Source organism: Lichenostomus cassidix, chromosome 2 (assembly GCF_008360975.1).
Source record: "Lichenostomus cassidix isolate B80296 chromosome 2, HeHo_3.0, whole genome shotgun sequence".
Classification (NCBI taxonomy): Eukaryota; Metazoa; Chordata; class Aves; order Passeriformes; family Meliphagidae; genus Lichenostomus; species Lichenostomus cassidix.
This window is the reverse complement of record NC_139482.1, coordinates 114,381,211-114,397,133: the sequence shown is the minus strand read 5'-3', so window position 1 is coordinate 114,397,133 and position 15,923 is coordinate 114,381,211. Positions and strand designations below refer to the sequence as shown.

General features: G+C 38.7%; 1 protein-coding gene across 3 annotated transcripts in view; it reads left to right on the top strand.

Moving 5' to 3' along the window:
- The window catches only part of TOX (thymocyte selection associated high mobility group box), a 220,749-nt gene that overhangs the window by 107,557 nt on the left and 97,269 nt on the right, over positions 1-15,923 (top strand). For all 3 annotated transcript variants that reach the window (XM_085052893.1, XM_085052894.1, XM_085052892.1), the window contains exon 2: positions 8,417-8,482. In XM_085052893.1, coding sequence (XP_084909019.1) covers positions 8,417-8,482 — 66 coding nt within the window. The remainder of the gene's footprint in view (positions 1-8,416; positions 8,483-15,923) is intronic.

Below are 15,923 nucleotides of genomic sequence, written 5' to 3'. Positions count from 1 at the left end.
CACCTTATCACCCAATTTTCCCAGTGGGTGTCTACATCTATAATTTAGTGTGGATTGAGTAAAATAATAACAAAAGCACTTGCTACTTTGATCTCAGTATGTTTATTTAATGAGAGTTCAATATGCAAAAAATAGCTGAGCATAGGAGTCCAGACTGCAGTGCTCTGGTTTGGGTTTATTTTATTTTACCTTATTTGATTTTATTTATTTTTAATTTTTTATTATTATTTTATTATACTTTATTTTATTTACACAGCCAAGGTCAAAAGGAGCAGGAGCCCAGCTGAGAGAGTTCAGAGTTCATCTCTGCGTGTTCACTGTCTTCCATTTAAATGTACACAAAGGACTAATACAGTACCCGCTCTCCCCTGGGCTGTCTTTGATACACTCTGCTGTGCCTGGACTCTGCCACTCCTCCTATCAGTCTGATCCTACTTCTTTTAGCCCGCTGTGCTCAGCACTGTAACCTCATTCAGCTAGTGCTCTGCATGCAGGCTAACAACTTCAAGGCTCTGTCAGGCATTGACACATGCAGGCTCCAAGCAGGAAGCTAAACACTCCCCTTCACCTTTCCTGCAGTTTCACATTAACCTCTATTAAGTGCAGGAAAAACACAAATGCAGTAGTGCCATTATTCAGGTTTTAACTACCAGTGTATATTTAGATATTCAGCCAGTTCTCCACCTATGAGAACATACTCAGCAAATGCTCTGGCTCCTTCCTTTCTCACAGTGAGAGAGGTAAATAGTGAGTTAGCTTGAGGAATGCTATGGTGGTAGGTCTGGGTTAGGCATTTATGGGATAGGCATGAAAATCTGAGGGCAAACTTTTATAGCACTGTCTGTACTTTTTTGAGGCAATAGCAGGTGTTTTAATTAGAAAATGAGACAAAAATGGTCTCATTTGAGGAGAATCAAGCACTGTTTCTACAAAATATTTGGTTTTTGGAAGCCAGGTGGTAGAAAAGGCACAGTGCAGTGCTAGTCTGCAAGCCCTATCACACTTGGATCCAGGCACTGAATGGGTCCAAGTCTGTTGGGTGCTGTGGCCAGAGAGAGTTTTGTGGCTGTTTCTGGCTCTTTCTGAGATAGGAAATGTCTGACAGCATTTCCTTGCGAAGCAGCACCCACACTTCCCGCCCTGGGGCTGCTGCCAGTGCTCACACACCTTGTGGCTGCCCTTGAGACCTGGGCAGATTCCTTCCCAACTCCAATCTGCCTAGTCCACATGTCATTGTACTTGGATCACTTAAAGACAACATACCCCGTATTCCTGGTTCAGACACTTCAGCAACATGGAAGAAAACGAAAGGACCAGAGACATAAAGGATTTTCCTAATACTTTGCCCCTGAAAACAAGTAACAGAATTAATATTCATCATCATCATCATCATCATCATCATCTTGAGACATGCCATCTCCACTCTATTGCTTGGCTCATCAAATTTTCTGCATCCTGGAGAGCTCTTAGTGTTCCAGATGGGACTGGACAGTCTGCACTAATCACCTTCCTTTGGCCATAGAGGGACATCCAGCTCTGCAAAGAGTTTGACTTCTTTTTGCCATGGTGCTCCATTTAGGCATTTTCACCCAATCATGGTCTTCCAGTACGCTCCTCTGTTGATAAATAAGGTTTATGGTAAGAGGGAGGGAAGACAGCAGAACAATCAAAGTTGATAGTACTAGATTGGTTTTTGACAATTTTCCTGTGATAGTCCTTCAGTTAGGTGTCAAGCCTCTTTCCTGGGAAGGATGCCTGTCTGGAATGCATTACTGTAACCTGTCTTGGGCAAATTTAAATGTGTTCAAGTACAGCATACAAAATGGAGCTCAGGAAACAAAATGGAGTTTCAATTTAATACAAACATGCCACTTTGCCAAACTGTGTCAAGAAAGGGATTTTCCGTCATGTATAATGTTTACAGAGAATCTCTGTTTTTATCTTTAATGGTTACCATAACAAGATCAACTGTTTCTTTAGCATAGCAATTTGATGATTTATGTTGTATCCCATTATTATTTTAGTCTCATTTCAGCAGCTCTAAGTAAAATAAAATATCACTCTTTGTCATCAAGCAACCTGAGACAATATCCACTCTTGGCATTTGGTTTAAAATAAACAAAATTACCTAGTTTTAAAGGTTTTTCAGGATTAGTGGCTTTTACATAATGTGAGTTACAAATGATATATATAAGCTGTAAGCAAAGTAAAATCACTAAATCACTAGAAATAAATACTCATTTTACACAATGTTATTGCAACATCTTCTTAAAATGAAACATAACAAATTGTGCTGGGGCACCGTCAGAGTAAGGTAAACTATGGTTTAACGATATAACTAAAGTTTATATTTAAAACTAAATCTATCTTCCAGTTCCAATCTAAGATGGAAGAAATTTGTATTTAGATTGTGTGATTAATAACACAGGCTTTGAAGATCTGTAAGAGCCTTTGAAGAAATTGGGATGTCAAGTCCAAGTTGGCTTCACTCAGAAGCTGAACTTATTAAACACAGCACCTTGCACCAATATGATCATCTCTCCTCTTGCTTCTTCTCCTTGAATCTTTACATTTTAGGATATCACTGTTGGGATATATTTGTGCACAGGGCAAGGTCTGACGTTGCTCCCCATCCCCACCCCTGTCCCAAGCTTGTTTTGGCATCAAAAGTCATGTGGGCTCATATTCCTCGTGGTTCCCTGCCCACACTGCAGCTGGATGACAGGCAGTACTGTCACATTGCGCTGCTCTTCTGTATAAAAGGAAAAAAACTCAAACATTCATGTGCTTGATTTTTTTTCTTTTACATAGCTCACATAAATGTGCCTGAAAAACTTAGTGCAAATGCATATATATATATATATATGTATATGCATACAAAGAGAGAGCAACTATGCAATTCCCTCAGAAGTCAAAAACTGGATGAGAAAGCAGCAAAATAAACCCTCATTTCACAACAACAGGAAAGAAATGTTAGGTAGTAAGAAGATGGAGACAGAGGGGAGAAATGTCATTCTCCCTGTAAGCCAGATAGCACAGATGATCCGGGCAATGAGCACAAGAGTGACTTACCATTGAAGAAGGTAGCCTAAGTGGAGGGAAGAACACAAATTTGGGCTGAAAGCAGGTTTAACATGTGCATCTATGTGGAAGCTGTCACTGGAACAAGCTACGTTAAGCTAGTGCAGATATTTATCTGTATTTACAATCACTGTATGCACACATACAGTTACCAGTATATAAATATATTTTATTTCCAGTTATCCTCTTTGTTTCTCAAGCCCTTCTAGGTTCTTCTGCCATGTTGCACCTTCCTTTTTGCATTCCAAAGTTTTCTGTGTATGTAGGCGATCAAATAAACATTCTCTGAGTTGGTGTCAACATGAAAAACTTTTTTCTCTGTTCAAACTATTTATAGTATCTTTGTGACGTAGCCCACGTAGGGTGTTTTTAATTTAAAGGACGTTAGGAATGAATAGAAAACTACTGTTCTTGCAAGCTTTGCTACTTCACAATCATTATTACAAATGCTGATAAAGTTTGCCACAAGTTACATGGGAGGATGAAAACAGGCTTCCTGGCCATACATTGTGTGACTTGGTGTGATGCTACATTAATGGAAAACAGAAGTCAGCCTTGGATCCCTTAAAAGAGCTTTACCACTCTGGGCATTTGGCCTAACTCTGTCATACCTCTTGCATCAGTTACAGTCAGCCAGTGCTTATGCAATTACATCCCTAACTTCTATGATTAAATTGTATTTAATGACAGCAGTTGGGTATTTTATGTATGTTGGTTGCTGAACTTGTCTTACAAAGGGTCATTCTGAAGGGGCTTCTAACTGGCCATGCCATAGTGTTGCCTGTATGTTTTACTTATAATTCTTTAAATAAGGAATATTATGCAAGCCTGAATTTATATTAGAACAAGCCCCCAGTTATATTTCTTTTCATATTACAATGCAGCCATATTTTTCATTTGCTCTCACCCAAACTTCTCATGCAGTTACACTTTAATGTGAAAAGAAATGTTGTCAAGAGTAGTTATTATCACACACCAGAATATTGTATTAGCATTCACTTTTAATAGATTAAAATGAAAGATTTTGAAATCTGCTCTTAATGATACTGAAGGATCTTGGACAGACATTGGGAAAGCTTTATATGAAATGTCATATGATATATATACAGCATACATAGGTTAGTAAAAGACAGTTCATTTAACTGCCTGCCTTTGTGTTTCATCTGTTCTGTTGGGACGAATCATCCACAGGTTAAGTGATGCTTGTGCAGTTTCTTTGTTTGAAATCAAGCACAGTGAGTGGCAGGAAAGTTTAGGGAACACAAGATTCTTGCCAACCTGAGAATGATGAGTACACTAAGTCCATTTTGGAGGCATAGAGTATAACCTGGAAGAAAACTCTGGTAGTTGAAGGCATCTTTGAGTCATATCTGCTCATCTTTTGACTCACTCTGATGCAGAGGTTGACTGATCTGTTCTGGCATACATCACCTTACTTGTAAAGCTAAATTCTGGGTCGATGAAGCATGAATTAGGGTGTCCAGGTGGAGGGTTGTTAATAGGTGCCATGTTGCAGAGCCTGCATGTCACAAAGCAGCCTATTAAAGGTGAAATGGTTCAATATACATTTCTGGGGTTTAGAGGCATGTTTTTGAAGCTTCTAAACAGATGGGAAAAAATATGAAAATAACTTTCCAGTTGATCAAATTGCTGGCATTTTTTCCTCAGTTTATTATTTTGATGTGGGATTGTCACATTGTGGGATCATCACAATGTGAGTATTGTATCTGTGGAGCATCAGATTTTCTGAACTTTTTGTTATTGAAGGCTTGTGTACCCTTTTTTTGGGCTGAGGTGGGATGTACAGGTCATCTCTATTCCACACTGCTTTGGTGGTTGGGAAAGGGGATGATGAATAAGCAAATCAGCATTGCAGTAAATATTTTGTTTTGTTCTGGTATACAAGAATCATAATTTCACTCTTTTATAAACATTTTAGTAAACATTGAGAATGTGAAGAAGGTATCTCCTGGCAATACCTGCTGTATGAAGTGCATGTATATACACTTCATCCTTTGAGTTTACGTGTGTTTTTCAGGCTCATATCCAAAGTCCTAGGAACTGCAAAGAAGCCGTGCACCACACTGGGCTAGATTGAGGGCAGATAATAATTTAAACAGCAGTAAATATAGTACAAATACTAACATGGCAAGGGTGTCAGTGTCAGCTGATGCATTACAGTCCACAACCTTCAAATATAAACACTACAAAAAATACACATCCCATCAAATATTGCTGACCTATATGACCTATTACACAACATCTTACACATACTTCTGACAAGCAGATGCTAAATATTGCAGTAACTAAACTGTGCTTGAATATTGAAGAAATTAAGTAATAAATCAGACAGCTGCTGGGTATTTTTAAATGTCAACAGGTCAGTCAGATTTTACAAACATTATGCATCAATATATTTTTCTGAAAACTTACCCTAACAAATTAATTCAAAATGTTGCAGAAGGTCATTTCACATGTAAGAATCAATCCCCTTACGTTTCTCATGTAAGGTCAAAAGGCCAGGAAGTTTAAATTTTGATATATTTTTTCTGTTTTGGTTTCTCTGAAATGTGCTCACATAAAGCTCACAGACCATGGCAGAATAAAAACATTTCAGAGCTAAATAGAGGGCCACAAGCAACAAACAGGAGAGGCTGAGATCCAATATCCTATCATGCCAGGGGGACCACTAATAGAAAGGTACTGATTAGATAGGCAGATAACACAAGAACAACACACAGAATTATAAAATTTTCAGTATTCATTGAAAAATACCTTAGGGAAATTATTCAAAGAATGCAGATTTGGTGATTGTAAGCATGGGAGCAAGGACAGATGACCAAACATTCAAAAGAGGGAATTATATGAAAGATTGGTATACGTCATAAAGATACTTAAATCATAGTCTCATGCATTATGGAAGGCAAATTAAATTGAAATAATCCTTGACTGTATCTGTGCCTAGCCAATATGCAGAAAATAAATTTCTTAATGTTCATGCAACTAAACACATACAACACAGTATTTGAATTTTAGCAAAACTTGCAATATGTCACAACAAACATATGAAGGTAACGAGGGAAATTCAAAATAGGAGACTCAAGGAATGATGGTTTCCAGAGCAGAGAGGACTCCCATAACCAGCAAATGTAACTATCATGTCCATAGGATTTCTTACAAATATGATATGGATTGCATCTGTTCTGAAAAAATATCAAACTTCATTCTACAATGTCTGAGAAATGATGAGTTTGCTGTTGACATAATGCTTAATTGCCTCCTAAAGTAGGAACTTGTATCTTATTTCAGGACTGAATTTCTGTAACTCCCATTTCTCAACAGTAGATCTCATTATACGACTGTCAGGAAGGCTGACATCTTGCTATCAGACATCTTTCCAGGGTGTAAGTACCAATCACAGTGATCAAGGCACCTTTCAGCCTTTCGTCTGACAAGCTGAATAAGTTGAGCTCCCGTAGGCCTGGCACTGGAGCACTTGCTTTCCAACTACAGGCTGTGAAATCTCTCTTCAGAATTCCACCTGTCCACCTGAGTAGAAGAAACAAAGTGCTTTCTTCCAGTGCAAACAATCCAAATACTAAAAAAATTTCTCCAAAACTCTACTTTGAATGCTTATAAATAAGAACATTATTGACTGAGAAAGCTAAAAGAAATGGTACATGTCAACAAGAAACGAAAAAAGGAACAAGCATCAATCTCTATTTTGTGATCTAATCTAACTATCTCTATTCTGTCACAATTTGGAAATACTCTATTCCCTATGGCAAATCTGTGTCTGTGGCGTAATCCCTTCCCTCCCATGAAACTAGGACTTCTGACAGATAGTCTGTGACTATTAAATAGCTCTGGCTGGGAAGGGCAGACCATCAACTGCTGTGCCAGGAGCTGGCACTTGTTCATGTTACTGCTGCTGTTACAAGCCTTGTAGCCTCTGGCAGAGAAAGAGGATGAACAGCTGGAAGCCGAAACCTTTTCAGCCACCTCAGCAAAAATTGGTAGAGCTATCTCCCAAAGCCACAGTTTAACTTTGCCACCTTGGGCTAGTTGAATATACTGCACCTTGCAGGTAGAATACCCCCAGAAGCTCAGCACTGATCGAGAAATGTCCATGGGATATTTCACGGGCACCTTTTGTAGGAGTAGAGCAATCTCAGTAAAAAGGCACTTCTTACAAATGCTGCTGCATTATCCAAAACAATGGCTCATGTCCAAAATATGTTACTCTAAGCATTCACACAAGGGGTCAGGTGAAAGTTATTTCAAACAGACCTCCTAACAGCTGGAAATTTGTGGTTGATGGCTGGAGATAGGAATTCCTGCTGTTGTTCATTTCTACTTGAAAGGTTTGAAAAGATTTTCCCTACCTCCTGAGCAGACACTGGGACTGTCATTGCCCTGTTTGCACTGCCACTTGAGTGGGTGTGATGAGAGTTCTGCGGGGACATTTTCCAGGCTATGTAAGAAATCAGTAGTTTTACACTTTGTGCTGGTACAGGATGAGGCTTCAGATCTGAGAGTTTTTCTCCATCTAGACCTTCAGATTTTAATCAACTCCTTTCCATGACATTTCCATTACTTCCTAACTGCAGTTGAGAGAAAAAAAAGAACAAAAAAAAAAAGAAAAAGAAAAGAAATAAAAAAAGAGGAACATGTTTTTTATACATTGTATATATTTCCAGGAATGGTATTTATCATTTACAGAAGGCTATTTTAGCAGATCTGATTATAAATGTTTACTTTATTCACACATCAAGCAAACTATCCTCTTACACCATACGGATGGGAGGTACACTGTTTCATACATTCAGATGTCTGAAAGCTGTCTGGAAATGCATTTCCTACTTTCTGATATGGGAACATTTCAATAGGAGGGGGTTTAATTTGTTTTGAAATTTCAACTCTTGTTCTGCTCAGAAGCTAAAGTTGGAATCCATTAAGATGCATTTTAGTGCAGATTCTATTCTCATCTTCCTTTTCTCAGTAAGTGTGCAATTCACTTAGTACTTCATTGCAACCAACAGCAATATGTGTACATGGTGCACAAAATGAGCCATGTTGTTTTAAAACAGATTGCAGATGAAAGGAAACCATTCATTTCTTGCTTGCTAGCTGTAATTACTAGAGCGCTAATTACTCCAAATCACTGACATCCAGGGTCAATAAGGATGACAACAGGAACATCAAAGACAAGATGCACACATGCAATTACAAGTCTCTAAAACCAGGCTGTAATATTATTTTATAGCAACTGTTTTTTTTCAGTCAATGCTAAAAAATCAAGTTTGCTGAATGTTTACTATTATTTTCTTTGCAGTTTGACGGTGAGAACATGTATATGAGTATGACAGAACCAAGCCAGGACTATGTGCCAGGCAGCCAGGTGGGTTAATTAATCTTCTCTGCCTTGTTTCAAATTGTAATTAAAAAAATTCAAAGAGTTGCATTGCAAATGAGTGGCACTATCAGTAACTGCTGCAATCAGGAATAATCATAATTTATAAACAAAGCATTTAAGCCTTGTTTCCAGTTAATGAGATAGAGCTGATAAAACACCAGAGTTGGCGTTTGTTGAAAGATACTACCTTGTTTCCTCTCCAGAATGCAAGCAGCTGTTTTGCCAGCATGATCTTTCCTAAACAGTTGTTTTACCTTCAGGAAATAAAGTCTTTACAGGTGCAGGTTATTTGTTTATCTGACTGCAGACAAGTTAATCATTATAAGCTACACATGTCACAAATAGCTTTAATTATTACTCGTAGGACAGTTGAAGAATTGCAGTTTTAACACTAATCCTATGTCTGAGTAATGTTGCTATTATTGCACAATTAGCAGTGGGGTTAAGGCAATGACAGCCTTCTGTAGCTTGCAGCCAAAAGGCTTAATGTGATGCAGATTCTTTAAAGGTATTTTTGAGCCCTTTTCCATTTGAAGAACCATACACACTAAATTTTGATACTGGATGTGTATTTAAAAATGTACCTTTCCACTTGAACCCAAAGATACTATAGATTTCTGAGAATTAAAAATTCTAATTTGTCCTTAAAGAGCAAAAATATTTTTGAAGTTTTGTCTACCTGTTACTATGTCTATACGTAGGGGATTTTTCATTTACTTCACACGTTTCAGTTTAATTTCACAATAGTAAGTGGTGGAGGTAGTGCTGCAGGTCAGTTAGACTGTGTCAGAAATTGCCAAGAATAACCAGACTTCTGGTCTGTGTCATGCAATATTTCAGGCCCAGCACTGGCTGTCCTAACAGAACCAGGAGGCTTATGTGTAAACTCTCATGAGGTGGGAAATATGTTTGCATGCATAGTAAATATGTTTGGATAAGCTGGATGTAACTTAGGAATCAATAGCTTTGGAAAGTGTGCATTTGAAACTAAATGTCTTCATGAAATAGTGTTCTTCAGGTACACAGGTTCACTGGGGGCACAGAAGCAAGAAGTTGTGTGAAATGAGTACATGGTTCAATCAAAAAGATCATCTTTAAAGTGTTCCACCATGTTGCTTCCCAGCCTTCTGTTGAAGTCACTCAGAAATACCTTTAGAGACCAATAGTACTTTGCATTTAGGAATTGTGCATGATTGAACTTATTCAGCTAAGAACCCTCCAAGATCCAGAGGTAGTTTAGAATAGAACTGTTTGATTAAAAAATGAAAAATTATATTATTAATTTTTCTCTAACCATTAATCCAAAAACTGTACTGACAAGTTTTAGTATTACTATTAGATTAAAGCAGCCTAGTATCATCTCATTTATGCCTTAAGGGTTTTGAAGTGCAAGGGCTAATTGAATTTGTTTGAAACAGTAGAAATACAAACTCTGTGAATGATTGCTGTTATCAGGCAGCTGCTACCTTTCAGAAAATCATTATGTCTGTCTTAAATAGTTTTGAATAAAGAATTGCAAAGCCACATTATACATCAGAATTATTTTTCTTATGTTGATATTTTTGTACTGTGTATGCATGTAGTTTAAATAATTTAAATGGCATATTGAAAAATTAAGAGTATAAGTTTTAATCTTTTATGCGGTTTCTACATGTGCTAACAAGGCCCAGATTCTCAGAGATATTTATGCATCTAACACTCACTGGTTGCAGTGAAAGTAAGGTGCTTAAAGTACCTTTAAAGATCCAGGCCTAGCTATTTTAAATGCAAATGACTTTGTCTTCAAGGAAAAAAAAATCTATCAAATGTGACATTTCCAAATTCAAAGATGTCAGAAAACTCTGAATGCTTACTAAGGGCTGGAACCAAGAAAGGACTACAGACTTAAATCTGACCATGGCAAAGCTGAGCTCTTGGGTGTCTGGCTCCCAGGCAGAGTTCAAAAACCAAAGGCAGGTGTTTAAAGTCTCTGTCCTTTGCTGGAGGATCCATGTGGGAAGAGGCAGCTCAATTGCCAGGCACAGTGTTCTAAGTGGTTACCAAGTATACACCAGTCAAGCAGCCTCCTGTGCCTGTTTGGGAGTAGCTGTTAGCCTTGGGCTGTCGCAGCCTCCTTTCCCTTGCTGGGATTTTCTCCTGGTGCTTGCACTGTTGTAGTGGTTTTAAGTGAATATGCAGAGTAATAGAACAAATTGGGTGGGAATAGAACTTGAAGATCACCTAGTTTCAATCTCCCCCATCGTGGGCAGGGAACCTTCCGCTAGCCCTCCTTACTCAGAGCCCCATCCAGCCTGGCCTTGAACGCTTCTAGGGAAGGGGAATCCACAACCTCTCTAGGCAACCTGTGCCAGTGCCTCACCACACTTAGAGCAAAGAACTTCTTCCTAATGTCTAATCTAAACCTATCTTCCTTCAGTTTAAGGCTATTCCTCCTTGTCCTGTCGCTACACACCCCTGTAAAATGTCTCTCTGCAGCTTTCCCGTTGGCTCCCTTTAAGTACTGGAAGGCTTCTCTAAAGTCTTCCTGGAGCCTTCTCTTTTCCAAGCTGAAAAACCCCACTTTTAGCCTGCTTTCACAGAAGAGGTGTTCCAGCTCTGTGTAGGCTGGAGCATATGTGAAAGCCTGTAATAATAACAGTATTTGGAAAAAAAAAAAAAGAAAAGAAAAAAAAGAGACAAAACAACTTCACTAGGAGCAGGAAGCTAGGATGTGTTGGAACCCTGCCTCTCATGTTTCACCAAGAACTTGTGACTGTGAAAGGAGCCTTCCCAAACCTGTTCCTGACATAGACAGCTGCTAGTCGTTCCTGAAAGGAACTAAACAACTCTTCATTGACAGTGTCTGTGAGGTCTTCACTGCCTGCAATGGGGAAGCTGTTCCTATCTTGGGCATAAGCATATGGTGGTCAGCCAAAACTGGTGAACTGACTAACATTTCAACCTCCAGTCTGGTGGCTAAAACTGGGAAAAAAACTGTATTTCCTGCTCTAAAAACAAAGCATGAAAGATTGTATAGCTTATAGGGATAGGGAGAGGAACAGTAAAGGATGCAATTGTATTTTTTTACCCTAGTTTTCAGGACTGTTTGTTCATTTGCTGGTCACTATTACTGGATGTAAAACACATAGTGCTGTATAGAGATGAGGAAATGTTCTCCCTCAGATGACAGCATAGTCACTTCATTCACAGTTTTGTCCTATGTCTATTTTGCACCTGTACTTAGGAGCCTTGCTAATGCATAACCTCAGCAAAGAGGAATGCAGGCTGCTTCCCACCCTCAGTAACTTGGCTGTTGCCTCACAACATCAGAGATGAGGGTTTGAAATCTGTCAGAATGAGGAGTGAATTAATTACTCTGCTTTCCTGGATGGGTTCACATCTGTTAGCTAAAATATGAATCCCACATGTTAGGAGATACAGGATCCTATCAGAAACCTTTATTCAAGCTCTGGTCATGCTGACTGAGTCAGAGATGAACATAATTTTCTAATTTCAGAGTCTGACACAGCTTATTTGGGAAGTGGGCTGGCGGACTGAGTCATGGTATGGATGTAACACCAAGGACCAAGGGGTTTCCACTTGGCTCTCTTCAGGATTATGTGACCACAGAGGCAGGATTGCTGGGGTCCTGATGTATGCTGACAAGCACTTCGGTTCTTTCTGTTTACTGCAGAGTGTTCATATCCAGAAAAACATCATCTTATATTATTTTACAGGTTTTAATCAATTTATCCCCTTTAGGCTAACATAAATAAAAGCTCAGCCATTGGACAGGGAAAATATAGTTTTGTTCCTTTTGCTATATAACATCAAACATCTGCATAGTTTGGTAATCCAAGACAAGTTGCCTCACAGCATCCCTCAACAATAATTATCATTTCTGTTCAATTTTCAAATCAGTACATGCTTTGGGACTTACAGACCAAGTTGCTAAGTAGCAACATATGGCTCACTACTGTTCCTGTGATGTTGCTGCAAGCAAATAGCATAATTCTATACTTGAAATGATTTTTACAGAAAGCCAGTGCTGGAACTGAGCCAGAAGTGTAAGTATCCAGTAAAAATTAATGATATTCTTTTAAACTGTCCCAAAAGGCTGTTTGGCAATGTTGTCTCTGTGTACATTTTATATCTATGTGTAAGTACTGCATTTTTGGTTGTGATATATGTAGTGCAGGACTCTACACCGCAGGCATCTCCTAAATGAGTTATGCCAGCCATATTAACAAACATACGCAGTAAAACGGTGACATTTTCAATAATAATTGCACTTCAATCTGAAACTATTTATCATTTTAAAATAAAACTATTACAACTTACCTGCATTTGAGATTCCCACCAATTATTGTTTTCTTCCCACACCTATAATTGGAACCTTGGACATGAATTGTTCTTTATGTTATTCCTCCTCCTGTAATTTGTGGGCAACGCACAGCACAGTATAAAATTATATTGCTTATTTTACACTTCTTCTTAGTCACAATATGGAATGTGATTCAGGACTCTGTTGCACAAATCTTTAACACATTTATGGCCTTCCTGAGGCCTGATAAAGGTTAAGGTTAATTAGTCCAGCTGCCAAATTCCCTGCAAAGTCCAAAGGGAAGGGATGAGAACAGGCCTGGAGCTGATGATTTGGGGCAGTTCCCCTATTGTCCCACTGGGAGGAAAAGATCTGAGGCAGAGGAAGGAGTACTGTTTGCTCACAGTTGGTATTTTCCTGCTTCCCAGAGCTATGCCAGGGAGATTCATCTAAAATATATGTGCATGCTCTTTGATACAGTGGGCACCATGGGTATCAAAACTGTTTTGTCCTGTACAGCTACAGGGTGAAATGGGATGGAATGACATCCAAAAGACAGATTTTTCATATTAATGTTGCCTTATGCACATGATTCTACATATATCCCTAAATTATTTTTTATGTTTATATTGTAATTTCTTAGATTATTAATGACATAACTATTGCTCACGTAAAGTAAATGCTACATAATACCTGCCTTCTCTTTGTCTGCATTGGTCCTTCCCTGTAAATAGGCTAGAATTCCAGGGTACTGCCAGAGAATGCAGCTCTTCAATCATGTTACCCTCTTACCAACCTCCATCAGCAGAGCTGGGCAGGAATTGGCTGCCTTGGTAAGGATGCAGAAAAAGCAGCATTCCTAGATGGAGAATCACTACATGGTCCAATGTAGTCCCAGGGGTTCATGCTACAGTAACCTGAAGTCCAGCACAATCCTGCCCAAAAGTTGGAAAGCTTTTACTTATTAGTTGAGAGGCTGCTCCACAGTGAGAAAGCAATGCCACCTGGGCTGTCTGCTGGCTGGCTGCAGTCCAGGGCTGTTTTGGACCATATTCCAACTCCCTCTTCCTAAACTATCTTTTAATTTAAAAAATAGGTTATCAACAGAAGGGAGTCTACTTCTTGGTCTTCCATTTCTCTGAAGTAGTCTACAGATGCCACATTAAAAAAAACCCAAAAAACAAAAAAAAACCCCAAAAAACAACAGGGTAAAATGGCCTCAAGGAAAGAAAAACACCAGGCAGGCCTTTCAGATCCAGAATGAGTGGTTGCAGGTAAATGTAATTTTACCCTACTTTTCCCTTTTGTGTAAACCATTGTCTTTTAATGTTATCTAAACATCAGGCACAAAGTCTGGAAAGAACCGAGTCCCTGATAAAAATACATCAACAGTTGCATTAGCAAGGCTGCGTATATATTTATAGATATACATCTTTAGAATCACAGAATGGTTTGAATGGGAATGCATCTTTGAAGATCATCCAGTCCTGTTCCTTGCCATGAGTAGTTACGTCTTTCACTAAATCAGGTTGTTCCAAGCCTCATCCAACATGACCTTGACAACTTCCAGTGATGGGGCACACGCAAGTTCTCTGCACAACCTCTTACATTGTCTCACCACCCTCACAGTAAAGAATTTCTTCCTGTGTCCAATCTAAATCTATCCTCTCTGTTTAAAACTGTTGCCACTTTTCCTGTCACTACAGGCCTTGGTGAAAGGTCTTTCTCCATCTTTCTTATAAGCCCCATTATGCACTGAAAGGCATTTAAGGTCTCTTCAGAGTCTTCTCCAGGCTGAACAATCCCAACTCAACCTTTCCTCACAGAAGAGGTGCTTCAGCCCGTGCACCCTTTCTGTGGTCCTTCTCTGGACTCAATCCAACAGGTCCATGTCTTTCCTGCGCTGATGACCCCAGAGCTGGGTGCAGCACTGCAGGTGGGCTCTCACAAGTGCAGAGTAGAGAGCAGAATCCTCTCCCTCACCCTGCTGGCCATGCTGCTTTTGATGCAGCCCAGGACACAGTTAGCTCTCTGGGCTGCAAGCACACATTGCCAGCTTATGTCCAATTTGTCACCCATCACTGTCCCCAAGCCCTTCTCCACATGGATGTGTTATATAAGTATGTATGAATGTCCTTAGCCTAAATGCAAAATGTATGAACATGTACTGTGTATATATTTAAGGATATTTTACATTTTTGTAATCGTATGCCTCAACTTTTCTAAAAATAGACATCAAAATTAGGGCCTGTTGACTGAAATTTGAGAGCTTTTTCGTATTTCACATTAAAGATGTAACTCAGGTGAAATACCTTTACCCTCTTTTACTCAAATTCATTTTAGTTGGTTATGTTCAGTAGATGTGGAACTTATACTCTGACCAGAAGAAGAAATGTATACAACCTACTTATTTCTGAAAAATTACTTACTTAAACATACTTAAACATTAAGCCTTAACTTAATGCTTCTTTCATTTAATGCATATTCTATAGCACATACTGTAAAAATGTGAAAGAGGGCAAAATCTAGTCTCTAAGGATCCTATACAAACATACCCATAATTACAGTTGTATAAACAAAAGTGCCCCTCTCCAGCCTTCAAAAATCATTAGCATGGATCTGTAAAATTGAGATCATATCAGAAACTTCAGCAAGTATAACAAATTTTTCAGTGTTCTAATTGTCTTCTGGCTGTGAAACCTTGCACTTATATTTTCTTTACAGCCATGTGGGCAGAAAACTTTTTAATGAAACAGGTTTGGAAGGTAATTGTCTTGCTACAGAATTTGTGGCTTTAGAAGGAAATGTCAGATACTGCTAGAGTAATGCTAAAATTGTGAACTTGGCCCTGTTGTGTACACAGTGATTCTGTGCATCAATTAAAAGTATTTTTCTTAAGAGTTGCAGATGAGAGGGAAGTAAAGTAAACACTGCGTCTTTTCTTAGCTGTGGCATCAGGATGATGGCAACTTCAGTGATAGGCCCACAATAAGTCAATAAAGTAAAAATAACAAAAGCTATTATTTTACCATGAAAAACGTAAACAGAAAATCAATCATCAAATGATGAATTCTCTGTCCAAAAAGCCAGAGGTATTTTTTCACATATCACAAGAGAAAAGGC